This window comes from Triticum urartu, chromosome 6, assembly GCF_003073215.2.
Source record: "Triticum urartu cultivar G1812 chromosome 6, Tu2.1, whole genome shotgun sequence".
Taxonomy (NCBI): Eukaryota; Viridiplantae; Streptophyta; class Magnoliopsida; order Poales; family Poaceae; genus Triticum; species Triticum urartu.
Genome location: NC_053027.1, coordinates 421720994 through 421739656, shown reverse-complemented (window position 1 = coordinate 421739656; position 18663 = coordinate 421720994). Strand labels below are relative to the sequence as shown.

The following is an 18663-nucleotide window of genomic DNA, read 5'->3' as shown; positions in this document are numbered from 1 at the left end:
TAGGGCATTTTGAGGAAGCCCATCATTGGAATATACAAGCCAAGTTCTATAATGAAAAATTCCCACTAGTATATGAAAGTGATATCATAGGAGACTCTCTATCATGAAGATTGTCAGTGTCAAAACCGGCGGATCTCGGGTAGGGGGTCCTGAACTGTGTGTCTAAGGCGGATGGTAACAGGAGGCAGGGAACACGATGTTTTACCCAGGTTCGGACCCTCTTGATGGAGGTAAAAACCTACGTCCTGCTTGATTTATTCTTGATGATATGAGTACTACAAGAGTTGATCTACCACGAGATCGGAGAGGCTAAACCCTAGAAGCTAGCCTATGGTATGATTGTATGTTGTCCTACTGACTAAAACCCTCCGGTTTATATAGACACCGGAGGGGGCTAGGGTTACACAAGGTTGGTTACAAAGGAGGAGATATACATATCCGTATCGCCTAGCTTGCCTTCCACGCCAAGTAGAGTCCCATCCGGACACGAGACGAAGTCTTCAATATTGTATCTTCATAGTCCAACAGTCCGGCCAAAGGATATAATCCGGCTGTCCAGATACCCCCTAATCCAGGACTCCCTCAAAGATCATGGTGCTACTTTGAAGCACAAGTGTGGAAAAAGGATAGTAGCATTGTCCCTTCTCTATTTTTCTCTCATTTTTGGGGGGCCTTCTCCCTTTTTTGGCCTTTTTTTTCTTCCGGAGTCTCCTCCCGACTTGTGGGGGAATCATAGTCTCCATCATCCTTTCCTCACTTGGGACAATGCTCTAATAATGACGATCATCACACTTTATTTACTTACAACTCAATACTTAGAACAAAATATGACTCTATGTGAATGCCTCCGGCGGTGTACCGGGATGTGCAATGATGCATGAGTGACATGTATGAAGAATTATGAACGGTGGCTTTGCCACAAATACGATGTCAACTACATGATCATGCAAGCAATATGACAATGATAAAGCATGTCATAATAACGGAACGGTGGAAAGTTGCATGGCAATATATCTCAGAATGGCTAAGGAAGGTATATGGTGGGTTTATGATACCGGCGAAAAGTGCGTGGTATTAGAGAGGCTAGCAATGGTGGAAGGATGAGAGTGCATATAATCCATGGACTCGACATTAGTCATAAAGAACTCATATACTTGTTGCAAAAATCTACAAGTTATCAAAGCAAAGTATTACGCGCATGCTCCTATGGGGATAGATTGGTAGGAAAAGACCATTGCTCGTCCCCGGCCGCCACTCATAAGGAAGACAATCAATAAATAAATCATGCTCCGACTTCATCACATAACGGTTCACCATACGTGCATGCTATGGGAATCACATACTTTAACACAAGTATTTCTCAAATTCACAACTACTCAACTAGCATGACCCTAATATCATCATCTCCATATCTCAAAACAATTATCAAGTATCAAACTTCTCATAGTATTCAATGCACTTCTATGAAAGTTTTTATATTATTCCTAAAAGCAAATTTCCATGTTGCTCTAAAGCACTCTTAAAATAATATAAGTGAAGCATGAGAGATCAATTATTTCTATAAAATAAAACCACCGCCGTGCTCTAAAAGGTATAAGTGAAGCAATAGAGCAAAAACAATATGGCTCAAAAGATATAAGTGAAGCACACATAAAGTATTCTAATAAATTTCAAATCATGTGAGTCTCTCTCAAAAGGTGTGTACAGCAAGGATGATTGTGGTAAACTAAAAAGCAAATACTCAAATCATACAAGACGCTCCAAGCAAAACACATATCATGTGGTGAATAAAAATATAGCTCCAAGTAAAGTTACCGATAGACGAAGACGAAAGAGGGGATGCCTTCCGGGGCATCCCCAAGCTTAGAATTTTTGGTGTCCTTGATTTTTAACTTGGGGTGCCATGGGCACCCCCAATCTTAGGCTCTTGCCACTCCTTGTTCCATAATCTATCAAATCTTTACCCAAAACTTGAAAACTTCACAACACAAAACTCAAAATAGAAAATCTCGTGAGCTCCGTTAGCGAAAAAAAACAAAACACCACTTCAAGGTACTGTAATGAACTCATTCTTGATTTATATTGGTGTTAAAAAACTACTGTATTCCAACTTCTCCATGGTTTATAATCTCTTTTACTAGCCATAGATTCATCAAAATAAGCAAACAACACACGAAAAACAGAATCTGTCAAAAACAGAACAGTCTGTAGTAATCTGTAGCTAACGCAAACTTATGGAACCCCAAAAATTCTAAAATAAATTGCTGGACGTGAGGAATTTATCTATTAATCATCTTCAAAAAGAATTAACTAAATAGCACTTTCCAAATAAAAATGGCAGCAATTCTCGTGAGCGCTAAAGTTTCTGTTTTTTACAGCAAGATCAAAAAGACTTTCCCCAAGTCTTCCCAACGGTTCTACTTGGCACAAACACTAATTAAACACAAAAAAACACAACCAAAACATAGGCTAGATAAATTATTTATTACTAAACAGGAGAAAAAAGCAAGGAATAAAAATAAAATTGGGTTGCCTCCCAACAAGCGCTATCGTTTAACGCCCCTAGCTAGGCATAAAAGCGAAGATAGATCTAGGTATTGCCATCTTTGGTAGGCAATCCATAAGTGGCTCTCATAATAGATTCATATGGTAATTTAACTTTCTTTCTAGGTAAGTGTTCCATGCCTTTCCTTGGAAATTGGAATCTAATATTCCCTTCCTTCATATCAATAATTGCACCAATCGTTCTAAGAAAAGGTCTACCAAGAATAATAGGACATGAAGGATTGCAATCTATGTCAAGAACAATGAAATCTACGGGCACATAGTTCCTATCTGCAACAATAATAACATCATTAATTCTTACCATAGGTTTCTTAATAGTGGAATCCACAAGGTGCAAGTTTAAAGAACAATCATCAAATTCACGGAATCCTAGCAAATCACATAAAGTTTTCGGAATCGTGGAAACACTAGCACCCAAATCACACAAAGCATAGCATTCATGATCTTTAATTTTAATTTTAATAGTAGGTTCCCACTCATCATAAAGTTTTCTAGGGATAGAAACTTCCAACTCAAGTTTTTCTTCATAAGATTGCATCAAAGCATCAACAATATGTTTAGTAAAAGCTTTATTTCGACTATAAGCATGAGGAGAATTTAGTACGGATTGCAACAAGGAAATACAATCTATCAAAGAGCAACTATCATAATTAAATTCCTTGAAATCCAAAATAGTGGGTTCATTGATATCTAAAGTTTTGACCTCTTCAATCCCACTTTTACCAATTTTTGCATCAAGATCTAAAAACTCCGAATTTTTGGAACGCCTTCTAGGTAAAGGTGAGTCATCTTCAGTCCCATCATTATCAAGATTCATATTGCAAAACAAAGATTTAATAGAAGACACATCAATAACTTTTAGATCGTCATCTTTATTTTTCATAGAAACTAGAAGAACACGCTTTTACAAAGCAAACTTTCTTAGCACGCATCCTAGCGGTTCTTTCTTTGCACTCATCAATGAAAATTTTGATAGATTTGAGAGACTCATTGATATCATGCTTAAGTGGAATAGATCTAAGTTTCAAAGAATCAACATCAAGAGAAATTCTATCAACGTTCCTAGCCAATTCATCAACCTTAAGCAATTTTCTTCAAGCAAAGCATTGAAATTCTTTTGCGGATTCATAAACTCCTTAACACTAGTCTCTAATTCAGAGGGCATCTTATTAAAATTTCCATAAGAATTGTTGTAGGAATTACCATAATTATTAGAGGAATTACTAGGAAACGGCCTAGAATTAGAGGAATTACCATTAAAAATTACCTCTATGCGTGTTGTTACCAAAATTGTTCCTACCAACAAAATTCACATCCATAGATTCATTATTATCCTCAATCAAAGTAGACAAAGGCATATCATTAGGATCAGTAGGAGCACTCTTATTAGCAAACAATTTCATAAGTTCATCCATCTTTCCACTCAAAACATTAATCTCTTCAATTGCATGCACTTTTTTACTAGTAGATCTTTCAGTGTGCCATTGAGAATAATTAACCATGATATTATCTAGGAGTTTGGTAGCTTCTCCTAAAGTGATTTCCATAAAAGTGCCTCGCGCGGCCGAATCTAAAAGATTTCTAGAAGCAAAATTCAATCCGGCATAAAAATTCTGTATAATCATCCATAAATTCAAACCATGTGTAGGGCAATTACGTATCATTAATTTCATCCTCTCCCAAGATTATGCAACATGTTCATGATCAAGTTGCTTAAAATTCATAATATCGTTTCTAAGAGAGATGATCTTAGCGGGAGGAAATACTTAGAGATAAAAGCATCTTTGCATTTATTCCATGAATCAATACTATTTTTAGGCAAAGACGAAACCAAGCTTTAGCACGATCTCTAAGCGAAAACGAAAATAGCTTAAGTTTAACAATATCATTATCCACATCTTTCTACTTTTGCATATCACACAAATCAACAAAGTTGTTTAGATGGGTAGAGGCATCTTCACTAGGAAGGCCGGCGAATTGATCTTTCATGACAAGATTCAACAAAGCAGCATTAATTTCACAAGATTCAACATCGGTAAGAGGAGCAATCAAAGTGCTAAGAAAATCATTGTTGTTGGTATTGGCAAAGTCACACAATTTAGTATTGTCTTGAGCCATCGTGAAAAGAAAGCAATCCAACACACGAGCAAACAAGAAGCAAGCGAAAAAGAGGCGAACAGAAAAAGAGAGGGCGAATAAAATGGCAAGGGTGAAGTGGGGGAGAGGAAAACGAGAGGCACATGTCAAATAATGTAATTCAAGGGATAAGAGTTTGTGATGGGTACTTGGTATGTCTTGACCTGTGCGTAGACTCCCCGCCAACGGTGCCAGAAATGGCTCATTGTCGGGAGTCAAATCTTGACTTGACTTGGCGCGAATCTCCCCGGCAACGGCGCCAGAAATCCTTCTTGCTACCTCTTGAGCACTACGTTGGTTTTCTCTTGAAGAGGAAAGGGTGATGCAGTAAAGTAGCATAAGTATTTCCCTCAGTTTTTGAGAACCAAGGTATCAATCCAGTAGGAGATCACGCTCGAGTCCCACGCACCTACACAAACAAATAAGAACCTCGCAACCAACGCGATAAAGGGGTTGTCAATCCCTTCACGGTCACTTATGAGAGTGAGATCTGATAGATATGATAAGATAATATTTTTGGTATTTTTATGATAAAGAGAAATAAAGATGCAAAGTAAAATAAACGGCAATAGAAATAGCTAAGTGTTGGAAGATTAATATGATGGAAGATAGACCCGGGGGCCATAGGTTTCACTAGTGGCTTCTCTCAAGAGCATAAGTATTACGGTGGGTAAACGAATTACTGTCGAGCAATTGATAGAATTGAGCATAGTAATGAGAATATCTAGGTATGATCATGTATATAGGCATCACGTCCACCACAAGTAGACTGAAACGATTCTGCATCTACTACTATTACTCCACACATCGACCGCTATCCAGCATGCATCTAGAGTATTAATTTCATAAGAACAGAGTAATGCTTTAAGTAAGATGACATGATGTAGAGGGATAAACTCATGCAATATGATATAAACCCCATCTTTTTATCCTCGATGGCAACAATACAATACGTGTCGTTTCCCTTTATGTCACTGGGATCGAGCACCGCAAGATTTAACTCAAAGCTAAGCACTTCTCCCATTGCAAGAAAGGTCAATCTAGTAGGCCAAACCAAACTGATAATTAGAAGAGACTTGCAAAGATAAACCAATCATACATAAAAGAATTCAGAGAAGAATCAAATATTGTTCATAGATAATCTGGATCATAAACCCACAATTCATCGGATCTCGACAAACACACCGCAAAAGAAGATTACACTGAATAGATCTCCAAGAAGATCGAGGAGAACTTTGTATTGAGATCCAAAGAGAGAGAAGAAGCCATCTAGCTAATAACTATGGACCCGAAGGTCTGAAGTAAACTACTCACACATCACCGGAGAGGCCATGGAGTTGATGTAGAGGCCCCAAGATGGGATCTCTCGGGTACAGAAGGTTGCAGCGGTGGAATTAGGTTTTCGTGGTGCTCCTGGATGTTTGGGGGGTACGTGGATATATATAGGAGGAAGAAGTAGGTCAGTGGAGTAACGAGGGGCCCACGAGGGTGGAGGGCACGCCCAGGGGGTAGGCGCGCCCCCTGCCTCGTGGCCTCCTCGATTGTTTCTTGACGCCCACTCCAAGTCTCATGGATCACGTTTGTTGAGAAAATCACGTTCCCGAAGGTTTCATTCCGTTTGGACTCCATTTGATACTCCTTTTCGGCGAAACTCTAAAATAGGCAAAAAAACAGCAATTTGGGCTGGGCCTCCGGTTAGTAGGTTAGTCCCAAAAATGATATAAAAGTGTAAAATAAAGCCCATCAACATCCAAAATAGATAATATAGTAGCATGGAGCAATCAAAAATTATAGATACGTTGGAGACGTATCATACACCAACACCTCCTTATTTGTTGATTGCGCTCACACATGTCATGCTCGATGGACATATCGTACACATGACAAATTTGCATCGTATGCATGGATCGACTCACATTATGATTGCCTTGTTGCATCTTGTATTCCCATGTCATCCATGATATATGAGCTCGTGCATTTCCTTAGCAAATTTGTTGTGATCTTTCTTGATGGCACATTCATACATCATGATCATATTGCCTACCATCAATTGCATGATAACTTATTCATATTGAGCATCCATTGCCATATTCATACTATTTATAAACCGTCTCACTATGACATCATTTTGCACTGTGGTTGCATTGGTCATATTCACAACACATTTGTGTGCACAGTGAATGCCTTTGCTCCCATGAATGCTTTGCATATCATTCTATATCACATTGATAAGCTTCATGCGCTTTGTCACGGTGTCGAACAGATTCATTCTTCTATGATGGATACTTTGTGTGCGCTAACCAAGTGTACTTTGTGTTTGCTCATTTTGCATGTACCACCTACTAGAGACACCTTGGAGTACTTGGATTGTGCCATGCCTTCAACTCCGTCCAACTACAAGTCTGTCCACGACAACTGTTTCCATGGTGATGAGGATCACGATCTGAGGTCGGATCTTTCCCAAGGGGGCGGAGATGATGCCGAGCATCCCACGTTCATCCCCATGTACACTCCTACTACTCTCCAAGCCCCAAGAGGACATACGATGAGACCTCGACCATACGCCATTGGACACAAGGTGAACTCACTCCTCTTCGAACCGTCACTTTCCACATATGAGACATGGCTACTACCTCATGCATGGACTTTGCATATACCCAGGTGCATCCGAGATGACCATGGAGAACCAAGGGACCAAGGCCAAGCATGGAAGAGGAGAAGGAAGAAGAAGAACGAACAAGACAGGACTTGCCCGGATCATCGGGACCCCCAGCCAGACGATCTGGACCGAGCCCAGACGATCCGGACGACCACCCGGGCGATCCGGCTAACGTGCCCGAAGACACCCGAAGCCTGCTCGACGAAACTGAATCATCCAGACGGACACCGGTATCATCCGAACCCCCGACACCCAGATCATCCGGGCCACCATCCGGATCATCCGAGCCCCGCCTGCGTGCGTGACTTGGGCCGAAGCCCATGTACCCCTTCGCCCCTCACTTACCCCTTCATGGCTTAGACTATATATACTCCTCCCCCTCCTCCATTTGAGGGTTAGCGTTGTGATAGCTCATTTGTGAGATAGAGCCTCGCTCATCCGTATCGGATCTACTCCATGAGAGAGACCGTGGCCCCTCTACGGAGAAGATCCACCTTGGATTCAAGAGCCCTCACGGGAAGATCCCCTTGTGGATTCAAGACCTCCTCATGGAGAAGAACTGGTTACCCTTTGTATTGTCCTTTATTGACTTTGGATCGTGTATCTCTCTTTGTGTTCATGGATCTAGCACATGTGTGATCATTCTTGTTGGTTTTAGCGTTTCTCTCGTGTTTCCCCTTGTTCCCCCCCTCGTGTTCTTCGTGTTCATCGCGGGATCCGCTCCTTTCGTGAAAGATCCGCCGATTAGGGTTCTACCATACATCATGGGCCCTCTCGGTAATGCACATCACTATAAGCCTTGCAAGCAATGTGACTAATGAGTTAGTTGCAGGATGTTGCATTACGGAACGAGTAAAGAGACTTGCCGGTGACGAGATTGAACTAGGTATGATGATACCGACGATTGAATCTCAGGCAAGTAACATACCGATGACAAAGGGAACAACGTATGTTGTTATGCGGTTTGACTAATAAAGATCTTTGTAGAATATGCAGGAGCCAATATGAGCATCCAGGTTCCGCTATTGATTATTGACTGGAGATGTGTCTCGGTCATGTCTACATAGTTCTCGAACCCGTAGAGTCTGCACGCTTAACGTTCGATGACGATTTATATTATGAGTTATGTGATTTGATGTGCCGAAGGTTGTTCGGAGTCCCAGATGAGATCACGGACATGACGAGGAGTCTCGAAATGGCCGAGATGTAAAGATCGATATATTGGAAGGTTATATTCGGACATTGGAAAGGTTCCGAGTGATTCGGATATTTTTCGGAGTACCGGAGAGTTATGGGAATTCGCCGATGGAAGTAGTGGGCCTTAATGGGCCATACGGGAAAGGAGAGAAGGGCCTCAAGGGGTGACCGCGCGCCCCCCATGGGCTGGTCCGAATTGGACTAGGAGGGGGCGGCGCCCCCCTCTTTCCTTCTCCATCTCCCTCTCCTTCCTTCTTCTCCTACTTGGACTAGGAAAGGGGAAAACCTACTCCTACTAGGAGTAGGAATCTTACCTTTGGGCGCGCCCCTTGAGGCCTACCCTCCTCCTCCTCCCCTCCTTTATATACGGGGGAGGGGGCACCCCATAGACACACAAGTTGATTTCTTAGCCGTGTGCGGTGCCCCCCTCCATAGATTTCCACCTCGGTCATATTGTCGTGGTGCTTAGGCGAAGCCCTGCGTCGGTACTTCATCATCACCGTCAACATGTCGTCATGTTGACGAAACTCTCCCTTGGCCTCAGCTGGATCTAGAGTTCGAGGGGCGTCACCGAGCTGAACGTGTGCAGATTGCGGAGGTGCCGTGCGTTCGGTACTTGATCGGTTGGATCGCGAAGACGTTCGACTACATCAACCACGTTATTCACCGCTTCCGCTTTCGGTCTACGAGGGTACGTAGACATACTCTCCCCCTCTCGTTGCTATGCATCTCCTAGATAGATCTTGCGTGATTGTAGGAATTTTTTTGGAATACTGCGTTCCCCAACAATTATTTGCCAATTCTAATCACCACTTCACCATAAAAGTTCTTTAGTGCTTTCTTAGTTGTTTTTTTACAATTTTTGGCCCATATTTAGTGATGTGATGGTTTGACCAATAGCTCTTCGTGGATAATTAAGTATTCATTGTGTTCTTTATCGTGTTGTGTTTCATGTATTAGTTGAATGTGGCAATGAAGAGTAAGAGAATTGCTCATTTTTCTCATATAGGAAGATTTTTTTATAACAAATTAATAACGCTCAACAAAACTGGAAGAACGAGGTACAATTATTTTCTTATCCTCTTCGTTTACCACTGCATATTTATTTTTAGTATAAGACTGTTCCAGTACAACATATATACTTTTCTTGGCATGCTTTTTATGAAACCTATCAACTGCCTTGATGAGACCGAACAAATTGGCAATTTTGAATTTTCGTGAAATTATAAGCTTCTATTTTGACAAATGTCTGTCATACCTCAAAACAGAATTCCTTATCAATAGGTAGCCAAGAGTTTATATTTCTCATATCTTGGATAAATTTTTCAATGCAATCTTTGTGCGTTCCTTTACTTTTCCGATGATGTAGTGAAAGGTGTAATCAATAACCATTTTTACAACAGATTTCTATACAGCCTTGCGAGCATCTCCAACAACTCACCAAAACAGTGTGCCAATAACAACTTATTGGGGCTCCCTATTAACACCTTTCTGATTATTGGGGATGAATGCTCCAGCAAATCCATAATAAATCTTCTCCAATAACCAACCTGACATACGAGCCCACTTGTCAACCTGACATACAGGAATACACGACGTTGGAGGTGACATGCGACCTACGGTGTGCGGCGGCGACGGTGTGTCGGTCCAATGGGTGGTGCATTGACGTCATAGTATTGGGAATTGGATTGGGAGAAGGGCTACTCTCCCTTTGAATGATAGAGGAAGATTGACTGTTATTGGGAACATGTAGTTGTTGGAGATGCTCCGAGCTCTACTATTTTTGTTTGGTGTAGATTATCACCCATTTTGCAGTGATGCAACACAATATACTATTCAGAGCATTGCCGATGCCTCTATTGCATTGGTCCAGATTTTAGGGCCTGATAATCAAGCTATGTAACAAAGGACTTTTAGCTTCAACTAAAACCTGGCCTTTAGATCTACCCTGTTGGGACGCTAGCTGGGTTGAACTAAATTATTGTCCCTCTTGTTACCACTTTATTTTTATAGCGTATCTTCTTTATAAATTGATGAGCTAGCATCATATTCATCTATTGAGGATGTACTTCCACTATCCAGATGTAAATAATGATGATGAATGAAGGGTTTCACTTGAAAAGATTAAATATGGACGCAAATTTGGTTTTCATTTTTTACTGTTGGCCGACTTTTTTTGTTTGGCACATACAAGTGGAAAAAACACTACCCTTAGCTAACATTTGAGAACCCGCCACTGGTAGCTCAATAACATGTTGCTCCTTCAACGAACAACATATCACTTAACCCAACTAAACTCCACCAAGACAACATCTTCACGAAGGTAGCAACATATGTACCGCTGATCCATGTTGGTAAGGGAGCCAATATGTGAAGGCCAGAACATGGATTCACCTTATTTGGTCATCCCAAAACTAACCCAAATATGTAGTGAAGATCATATCATCATGAGCATAAGTACAACACCTTTAAGAACGAGATGTTGCACACGGACATCGTTGTCAAATCTAAACCAACCAACAAAGATCATCTTGATGTACACACCTTAGAGGTTAGAGTTAAAAAAGGGTAGACTCATTACCCTATGTTTTGCGGAGCACCCACCCCTAATTACATGACGGGGAAAGAGTAGCCATAGCATGCATGCCAACGACACCATGGAGCTTCGTTGGGAATATGCAAACACACTCGTACCAGACCGCTACTGGAACTTCTTGAAGATGATGCACCGACGCATGCGCTTGTGATGTCGTCTCAAAATGAGGCCTTGAGAACGATGCAAATGTATGCATGGAGCGCAACAAGACCACCTTCTCGCTGCCCACATGTGTTAAGTCAACCCGGAATGAAGCCCTCCAAGATGACGCAAAGGGTCGATAAGAGAGGTTAATCGTGGACAAGAGGGAACTCTTGAGCCGCTTTGGTGGTCGCGACTCAAGAGGAAAACCCCTAAGTTTTTCATCTTGATGCACAAACCAATTTATTGTTTTTTGTTACCTGTAGATTCAACCCGTAAGTTCAATCATCAAAGTACTATGGTACTACCTATCAACCACCAAACAACTCAACCAATACATACACAAGTCCGACACTAGTCATTGTGCTAGATCCCTATCGGCAATAGGTGTTGTATCAAGGTTATAACTGACAATCTATAATGACACACCGAATTATTTTGCAAGCGATTTTCCTCACCAAATCGGATACCATTACTATTTTGATATTTGTTATATAGCTATTTCAAAAGAGGATGTGGCTAGAAATTAGTCAGCTGAAAATTTTGTTTGAGGTCAGTCGATTTTTGAACCATTGAATACGAAATTAATGGCCCACGGTCTTTCTTCAACCTCTCGACGCATCTCCTTCCTTGAGCCACCAGCCACCACCGGCCTAACCGCCGCCTCGCCCTCCCCGAAACCAACCGCCACCGCCGGTCCTCCGCGGCCCGACCATCCCTCTAGGCCCCCCCCCCCCCCCCCCCCCCCCCCCCCCCCCCCCCCACCCCCCCATAAATAATGGGGTGATGACAGCGGCCCCTTCCTTCTCTCCGGCGAGGCCCTCCCTCTCCTTCCTTCTCCTTTCTTCATTCCAAAACCGACTGGCGCCGAATTCAAATCAGCTAACTTATGTGTAGCTAAACTGTTCAAAAGCCGTGTTATCATCCTAAACAACTAATCATTGCAAGCTCTGAAAAAGTGTCATGCACCATGACAGTTCACTCAGGTGATGATTGCTAATCCGGAGAATGCACCATCGGAAGATTCTAAACAAAAAGAAGAACACGCGTAGTACCATCAGAAGGAGGTTGAAACCGTTTTCCCACCCACTGCCGCTGCGACGACAGCTCGGATTCGAAATTCGACGCGAAATCGCAGAAGCACCTCACGAAAGAGTCCAACGGGCCCGAGATATTTTACGACAAGCACCAGAAGAAAAGAGGCGCTGATCGGCCCAAGGGAAAGATATCCGAGGGACCGAGGCAACGGAGCCTAAAAACGAGCTAACCATAGTTAGTTCGCCTTACCTTTACCGCACGATACAGACCAAACCAGGGTTCCGCGTACGCCAACGGCGAAACCAAACCACTATCATCCTCTTCCTCGACCTCGAGCTTCGCCCCGTCCCCTCCATTCCCCTCGCACAGGATTCCCCAGAACGACGCCCGATTCCCCCCGAACCGCGCCGGAATCCCCCGCCGGATTGGCCCCGCCCATGGTGTAATCGAGGGCCCGAGCGCGCTGGCGATGGAGGCGCAGTGGCTCGCCGAGTACCCGCACCAGGCCGCCGACAACCGGCCGCGCAAGCGCCCCCGCCTCGCATGGGATGCCGCGCCGCAGCTCTTCCCGCCCCCCAAGGTATCGTGCACGTGGCTTCCCGCCTCGATCCGCTTCTGGGCGCGTCGCTAGGTGTTAGTTTTTGGGCTAGATCTAGTCCTGGTTTCGTTAGGTTTGGGCGGGACGGCTCGATCCAGGTGCGGGGCTGGTGGCTTGGCGGTTCTGCCATGTGGTTGTTGCGGATCATCGGTGAGATTTTGCGAATTAGCGGAATAAGCTGGGAACAAGTTGCTGGTGCATAGAGAAATTTTGGATAAAAAGTGAGACGGGGGACTATGCAACTTCTGTGCTGCTCAATTTATGGGCCTGGCAAGTAAAACCTGTTAACAATTATCGTATAACTGTTGATTAATGAATGTCCCATCTTTTGGAAGAACTCGCGAGCGTTACTGGACAGTGAATTCGAAGGACGCCAGGCGACGTGTGGTCATTGTGCCGTGAATCACGTGGCGGGCGTTTAGCCGTTTCTCTTCTATTAAATAAATTCTTCTATGCTCGTTATCGGTCTAGTTATTTGTCGTTACTAAGAATATCTGTTGGCTTTTGCAGGCAATCCCAATGCTATATTGTGGGCAGGAACTAATCAACGGTAATTTCACTACTGCTTTCCTGCCGCCGCCACCAATTTATTATGCTGGACCACCGCGGAATCTTTCGCCCCCTTGGAGGCCGGATGACAAGGATGGACATTATGTTTTCACACTCGGCGAGAACCTTACGCCAAGATGTACATTCCACAGCTCAATATTTTATGTATTTATTTTTGCCTGAACATGTTACTTGTTTTCTCGACACAGTTAGCTTCCTTTAGCTGCTTTATTTAGGTGATGTTTCTAGTGCTGAAGTGCCCGCAGTATTGAATGTTAATGTTAAATATGGGCATGAGGCTTTCATCTTTGTTATTCTGGCTTTGCATAATTATTTCCCGGTTTATCAGTCATTAATCACTCCCAGTAAACTATGATAATGTTTCTCTGAATCTCTTTACTTGGCTTGTAACAAGTTTTCCATGTGCCATGGTCATGTCTTTTAGATGTGTGCTAGTCGCTCAATGCCTTCTAGCTGTACTTAATGTTATATTTCTGTTTCACTGCCTCCAGAAGAGACAGTTTGAGTTAATTATAAGCTCTCTCATTGTTTTCCTGTGTGTCAATGCAGATAGGATACTCAGCAAGATGGGCGAAGGTTGGTTTGCTTCTCCTCCCTTTTCTTTGTTTGGAATGCTTAGTTTTGAAGTGAATACTACAGCGTAGTAAGACATTGTCTCCCACACTCGTAAAGTTGAGCCATTATTTACCCAGTATCTGCCTTTCTGAACGTTTTACAGGGACCTTTGGACAAGTTTTGGAATGCTGGGACTTGGAAAACCAAGAATCAGTAGCTATCAAGATTGTGCGTTCCCTGCAGAAATACCGGGAGGCTGCTATGATTGAAATTGACGTGCTTCAGAGACTTGGGAAGCATGATTTTACTGGTAGTCGGTAAGTAATTTACCTTCCTTGATTTACTTCTTAACTCTATGTTGAGTTGATGGGTTTGCATGAATGGTTCTATGCCTGCAGTTGTGTGCAAATACGGAATTGGTTTGACTATCGTAATCATATATGTATAGTAAGTACATATGGATCAAGAAGATTATACTTATCTTTTATTTTATTGATGGCCTAGAGTTTAATCACGAGTTAATGACCTTTTCAGGTATTTGAGAAGCTTGGACCAAGCTTATATGACTTCCTGCGAAAGAATAGCTACCGTTCATTTCCTATTGATCTTGTTCGGGAGTTTGCCAGACAAATATTAGAGTCTGTTACATGTGAGTATTGGTTTAATTCTGCAGTTTGTTGTATCAGACAAATTTCTGTTTCGTTGTAACCTTGCCCTAATGTGCTAAATTGTTCCTTTCTGTCTCTGTATGCCAGTGTTAAGCACCTATAGTTTTATTTTCGTCTTTTGGTTCTAGAAATTCCCTTCCCCAGACCCCACCCTTTTTTGTGCCTAAACATAACAATTCTATTTTTTCTTACCTCTGCAGTTATGCATGACCTGCGGCTTATTCACACAGATCTTAAGCCAGAGAACATTCTCCTTGTTTCACCTGATACAATCAGGGTTCATGATTATAAGGTACTGAACTTCTAAATTAGAACCTGGCCTAAATTTGAGATTTTCCGAATGTATACTTTTTTTATTCATTCTTTGGAGGCGATCCATTGGTTACTTGATGCTCTTTACTGCATAAGTAAATTTATTTTTCTTTCTTTCTAAACTCAGTTTTCTTTTCTCCATGAAGATTCCTATACGCCCACCCAAGGATGGGTCTGTTTTCAAGAACCTTCCAAAATCGAGTGCTATCAAGCTTATTGATTTTGGAAGTACAACATTTGATCATCAAGATCACAATTATGTCGTGTCAACAAGACATTACCGTGCCCCAGAAGTTATCCTTGGTACAAAGAACAGTTTTTCTCTTTCAGTTTTCCTTAAATAGACAATACACCCTTCACTGTAGTGCACTCTATTTTATGACTACGTTGTTTAATATTTTTTTTGTTATATTCTATTCTGTTTGTAGGTCTTGGGTGGAATTATCCATGCGATCTTTGGAGTGTGGGATGCATTTTGGTTGAGCTCTGCTCGGTTAGTACACAATAGCTGCCATTCTGTACTTGACCTGCTTAATTTTTACATATATCTAGTGCCAGTTATTTGTGAATCTCCGGTTATTGTGAAATTTACTCTGTCCTTTTGGTTCTGCATGGAAATTCTAGGGGGAGGCTTTATTTCAAACACATGAAAATTTGGAGCATCTTGCTATGATGGAGAAGGTTCTAGGCCCCCTTCCCAAACACATGATCGCCAGAGCTGAGTATGTATACAAGAGCTTTATAAGTTTGTATGAACCGTTAAGATAATACCAGATGATGCGCATCCGGGCATATGCTGCTGCCTAGGTTCATCTGATGAATGCTAAGTTGGATAAATGGTTACTGACATACATTGATTCATGCTATTCTGCAGTAGACGAGCTGAGAAATACTTCAGGCGTGGACTAAGGCTTGACTGGCCAGAGGGGGCAGCCTCACGAGAAAGCATGAAGGCAGTATGGAAATTGCCTCGTCTGCAGGTAATTACTGTTTGACGTTGTCACTACTCTTATCAGCATAACACATTTTTCTGTGCTTACGGTATGATAGATAGCTGATATTTTATCTTGAGCAATTCTAATTCTAGTCATGGGATTTATGCAGAATCTGGTCATGCAACATGTCGATCATTCTGCTGGGGATCTAATAGATCTTCTTCAGGGGCTTCTTCGGTATGATCCTGATGAGCGTCTTAAGGCACGACAAGCTCTTCAACACCCTTTCTTTACCAGATGCCACAGAAGATGTGGTTACTGAGAGTATACTGAGAATGAAATGCTCAATTCTGTATTTCTTCATTTCGATGTGTAAGAGCTACCAAAAAAATGGAAATGTTCTGCAGAAAATGAAATGTGCTAACTCACATTCTGTTCAATGATGTGAAAGGTAACTGTTGTATATAAAATGAGTTTGTTGACAGTTGATTTATTTAAACCAGGCGGTACTTTTTCAGTTGATACATGCCTTCGAAATCCATACTAATTTTTCCCAGACTACTCAGTACTAACAGGTAGCATGCAGAAATCTCAAATCTCTAACTTGAGGATAGTCACTGAGGATTAGGGGGATGCAGTGGCTGGCTTGCATGAAAGACTGTTACAAATTTGATGGCGACAAATGGTGAGCACTCTGTCCATCTGATTCAGTCTAGCTGTATGCCTCAGACAGTCTTAACAGATAGTCTTGAGTGCATCTAGGATGTCATTATTATTTCTTCTGCAGCTGCTGACATTTTCGGTTGAAATAGCATTTTTTGTCATGGCGGCGTGTCAATATGCCTGGAAGAAAATCCACGAATGCCCAACTTTGTTAACACTAGTTTTACTGTTACGATTCAAACTGTTTTTTTATAGCAATGAATGCTTGTCCCAGGCTTGGCAATGATATTCTGTGGGCTGGTTAGCATCGACCATCTTACCGAGTCAGCTGGCTGGCACCTTGAATTTGAAACTAAATCAAGCTTAAACAAAGCCTTAACATGGTATTATTTTTGGCTCCACTAGAACGGCAATCCGTGAGCCCTTTACCCAACTTAGTTGGTGCTTTAATGACATTCTCTTAAAAGGCAACAGTGTAATGCAAGTGGGCCATGTCGAGCGACCCACACTGATCCATCTTAGTTCTGTCAAAGGGATATGTGCGCACAACTTAAGCCACTTGTTAGAGAAGTGAACACCGGTTAAGTGGGTGGGTTCAGTGGGTTGTTGATCCATTTTCATTTGTTGCATCCTGCTTTGCCCTTTCTGTGTGGAAATCTGGAAAATGATTCTGGTTTGGACTAATAATGCTTTCTACGTGTCAAAGGCTTTTAAAACTACTATTCTTTGGAGTGGCGTTTTGTTGATTATTGTTTCTGATTATATTTTGTTGACTTCTATTTTTGAGAGGGTGTGTTTTTATTAACTTGAAGTTGAAACTTTATTCGGAGATGCTGTTATGTCATTAGGGTGTGTTTTTATTAACTTGAAGTTGAAACTTTATTCGGAGATGCTGTTATGTCATTCTTTGAATTAAAAGCTGCACTTGAGCAGTAGACCTGATTGGATGGTGACTTTTACTAACTTTAATTCTCTAGAGTGGCGCTTTGTTGGTTATTCTTTTGAGTATATTTTTGTTAACTTATATTTTTTTGAGAAGTGTGTTTTTTGTAACTTGAAGTTGAATATTTTTTGGAGACGCTGTTACATTTTTTGGGGGGGCATTATTGAGTTATTTATCAGAAATTAGATGCAAGTTAACTTTCTTTGTCTCGGCTATAGTGCTTAGAAAAAGAAAATGTTTCCAGTCTGACATACGTGTCATGATTGCCGTGTGGATGAACTGTGCTTTCTAGTATTCAGTTTGGGCGAGGTAAACATTTTGATAAACAGACTCTTGGTAGAGTAGTAACTGCTAACAGGTGACCTGCCTTTGCCTTTGAAGGTTTTAGAACATGGTTTTCTTTAAATTGTTGTCCAATAAGTATATGATCTAATGGACGTCTGAAGGTAGGACCACCCAATTTATGAATTATTGTGTGGGTATCTTTTGAGCTGGAGCCTGGTTCAGAAGGCTAGTGACAATCTGTTCTTGCAACAAAACTGATCCGCAGGGAATGTGGATGCATCATGAAAGATAAGGGTCTGCTTTGGCATCTTCTTGCGCTTCATCAATTCTATGATATCACGATACAGTACACATGGTTAGCTTGCTTACTGTCGTGCATCTCTGCTTCAAACCAGTTACAAGCTGGTTGCATGAGTGCACTACGTGGTTGGCATGAATGCCTGATCACGTTATACCTCAGATGAACATAATAAATACTCATGTGCTACCTAGCCCTATCTTACAAACAACAAGATGGATCCCAATAGCGCTATGAGGAGATGGGATGTGGTTCATTGACCACTCATTATCAGTGCTCCCATATCCTGGATCAAGAACTCTTTTGCTACATGGTGAAGCATTTCTCTCTTTGAAACAGAGGCAAATGATTTGCCTCGTCCATTACTTAAGCAGAAGAAAGTTGCTTGGTTAATTAATGAAAGCTGGGTGAAAACCATTGCACACAGTTGAGCGGCACACATAGAATACCCCACACAAGCCTCTCCAAAGAGGGCCTCGTCGAGACAGCGCACGGGCATCATCA

The 18663-nt window shown here is 41.9% G+C and overlaps 1 protein-coding gene across 1 annotated transcript; it reads left to right on the top strand.

The window, feature by feature from the left end:
* Positions 1-12544: 12544 nt before the first annotated feature.
* Positions 12545-16494, top strand: LOC125513916 (serine/threonine-protein kinase AFC1-like). Its single transcript, XM_048679126.1, has 12 exons — positions 12545-12912; positions 13441-13618; positions 14050-14076; positions 14219-14372; positions 14454-14502; positions 14590-14704; positions 14924-15015; positions 15182-15338; positions 15464-15528; positions 15660-15757; positions 15910-16015; positions 16140-16494. The coding sequence occupies exons 1-12, from the start codon at positions 12802-12804 to the stop codon at positions 16290-16292; spliced, it is 1305 nt and encodes a 434-aa protein (XP_048535083.1). The 5' UTR covers positions 12545-12801; the 3' UTR covers positions 16293-16494.
* The last annotated feature ends 2169 nt before the right edge of the window (positions 16495-18663 follow it).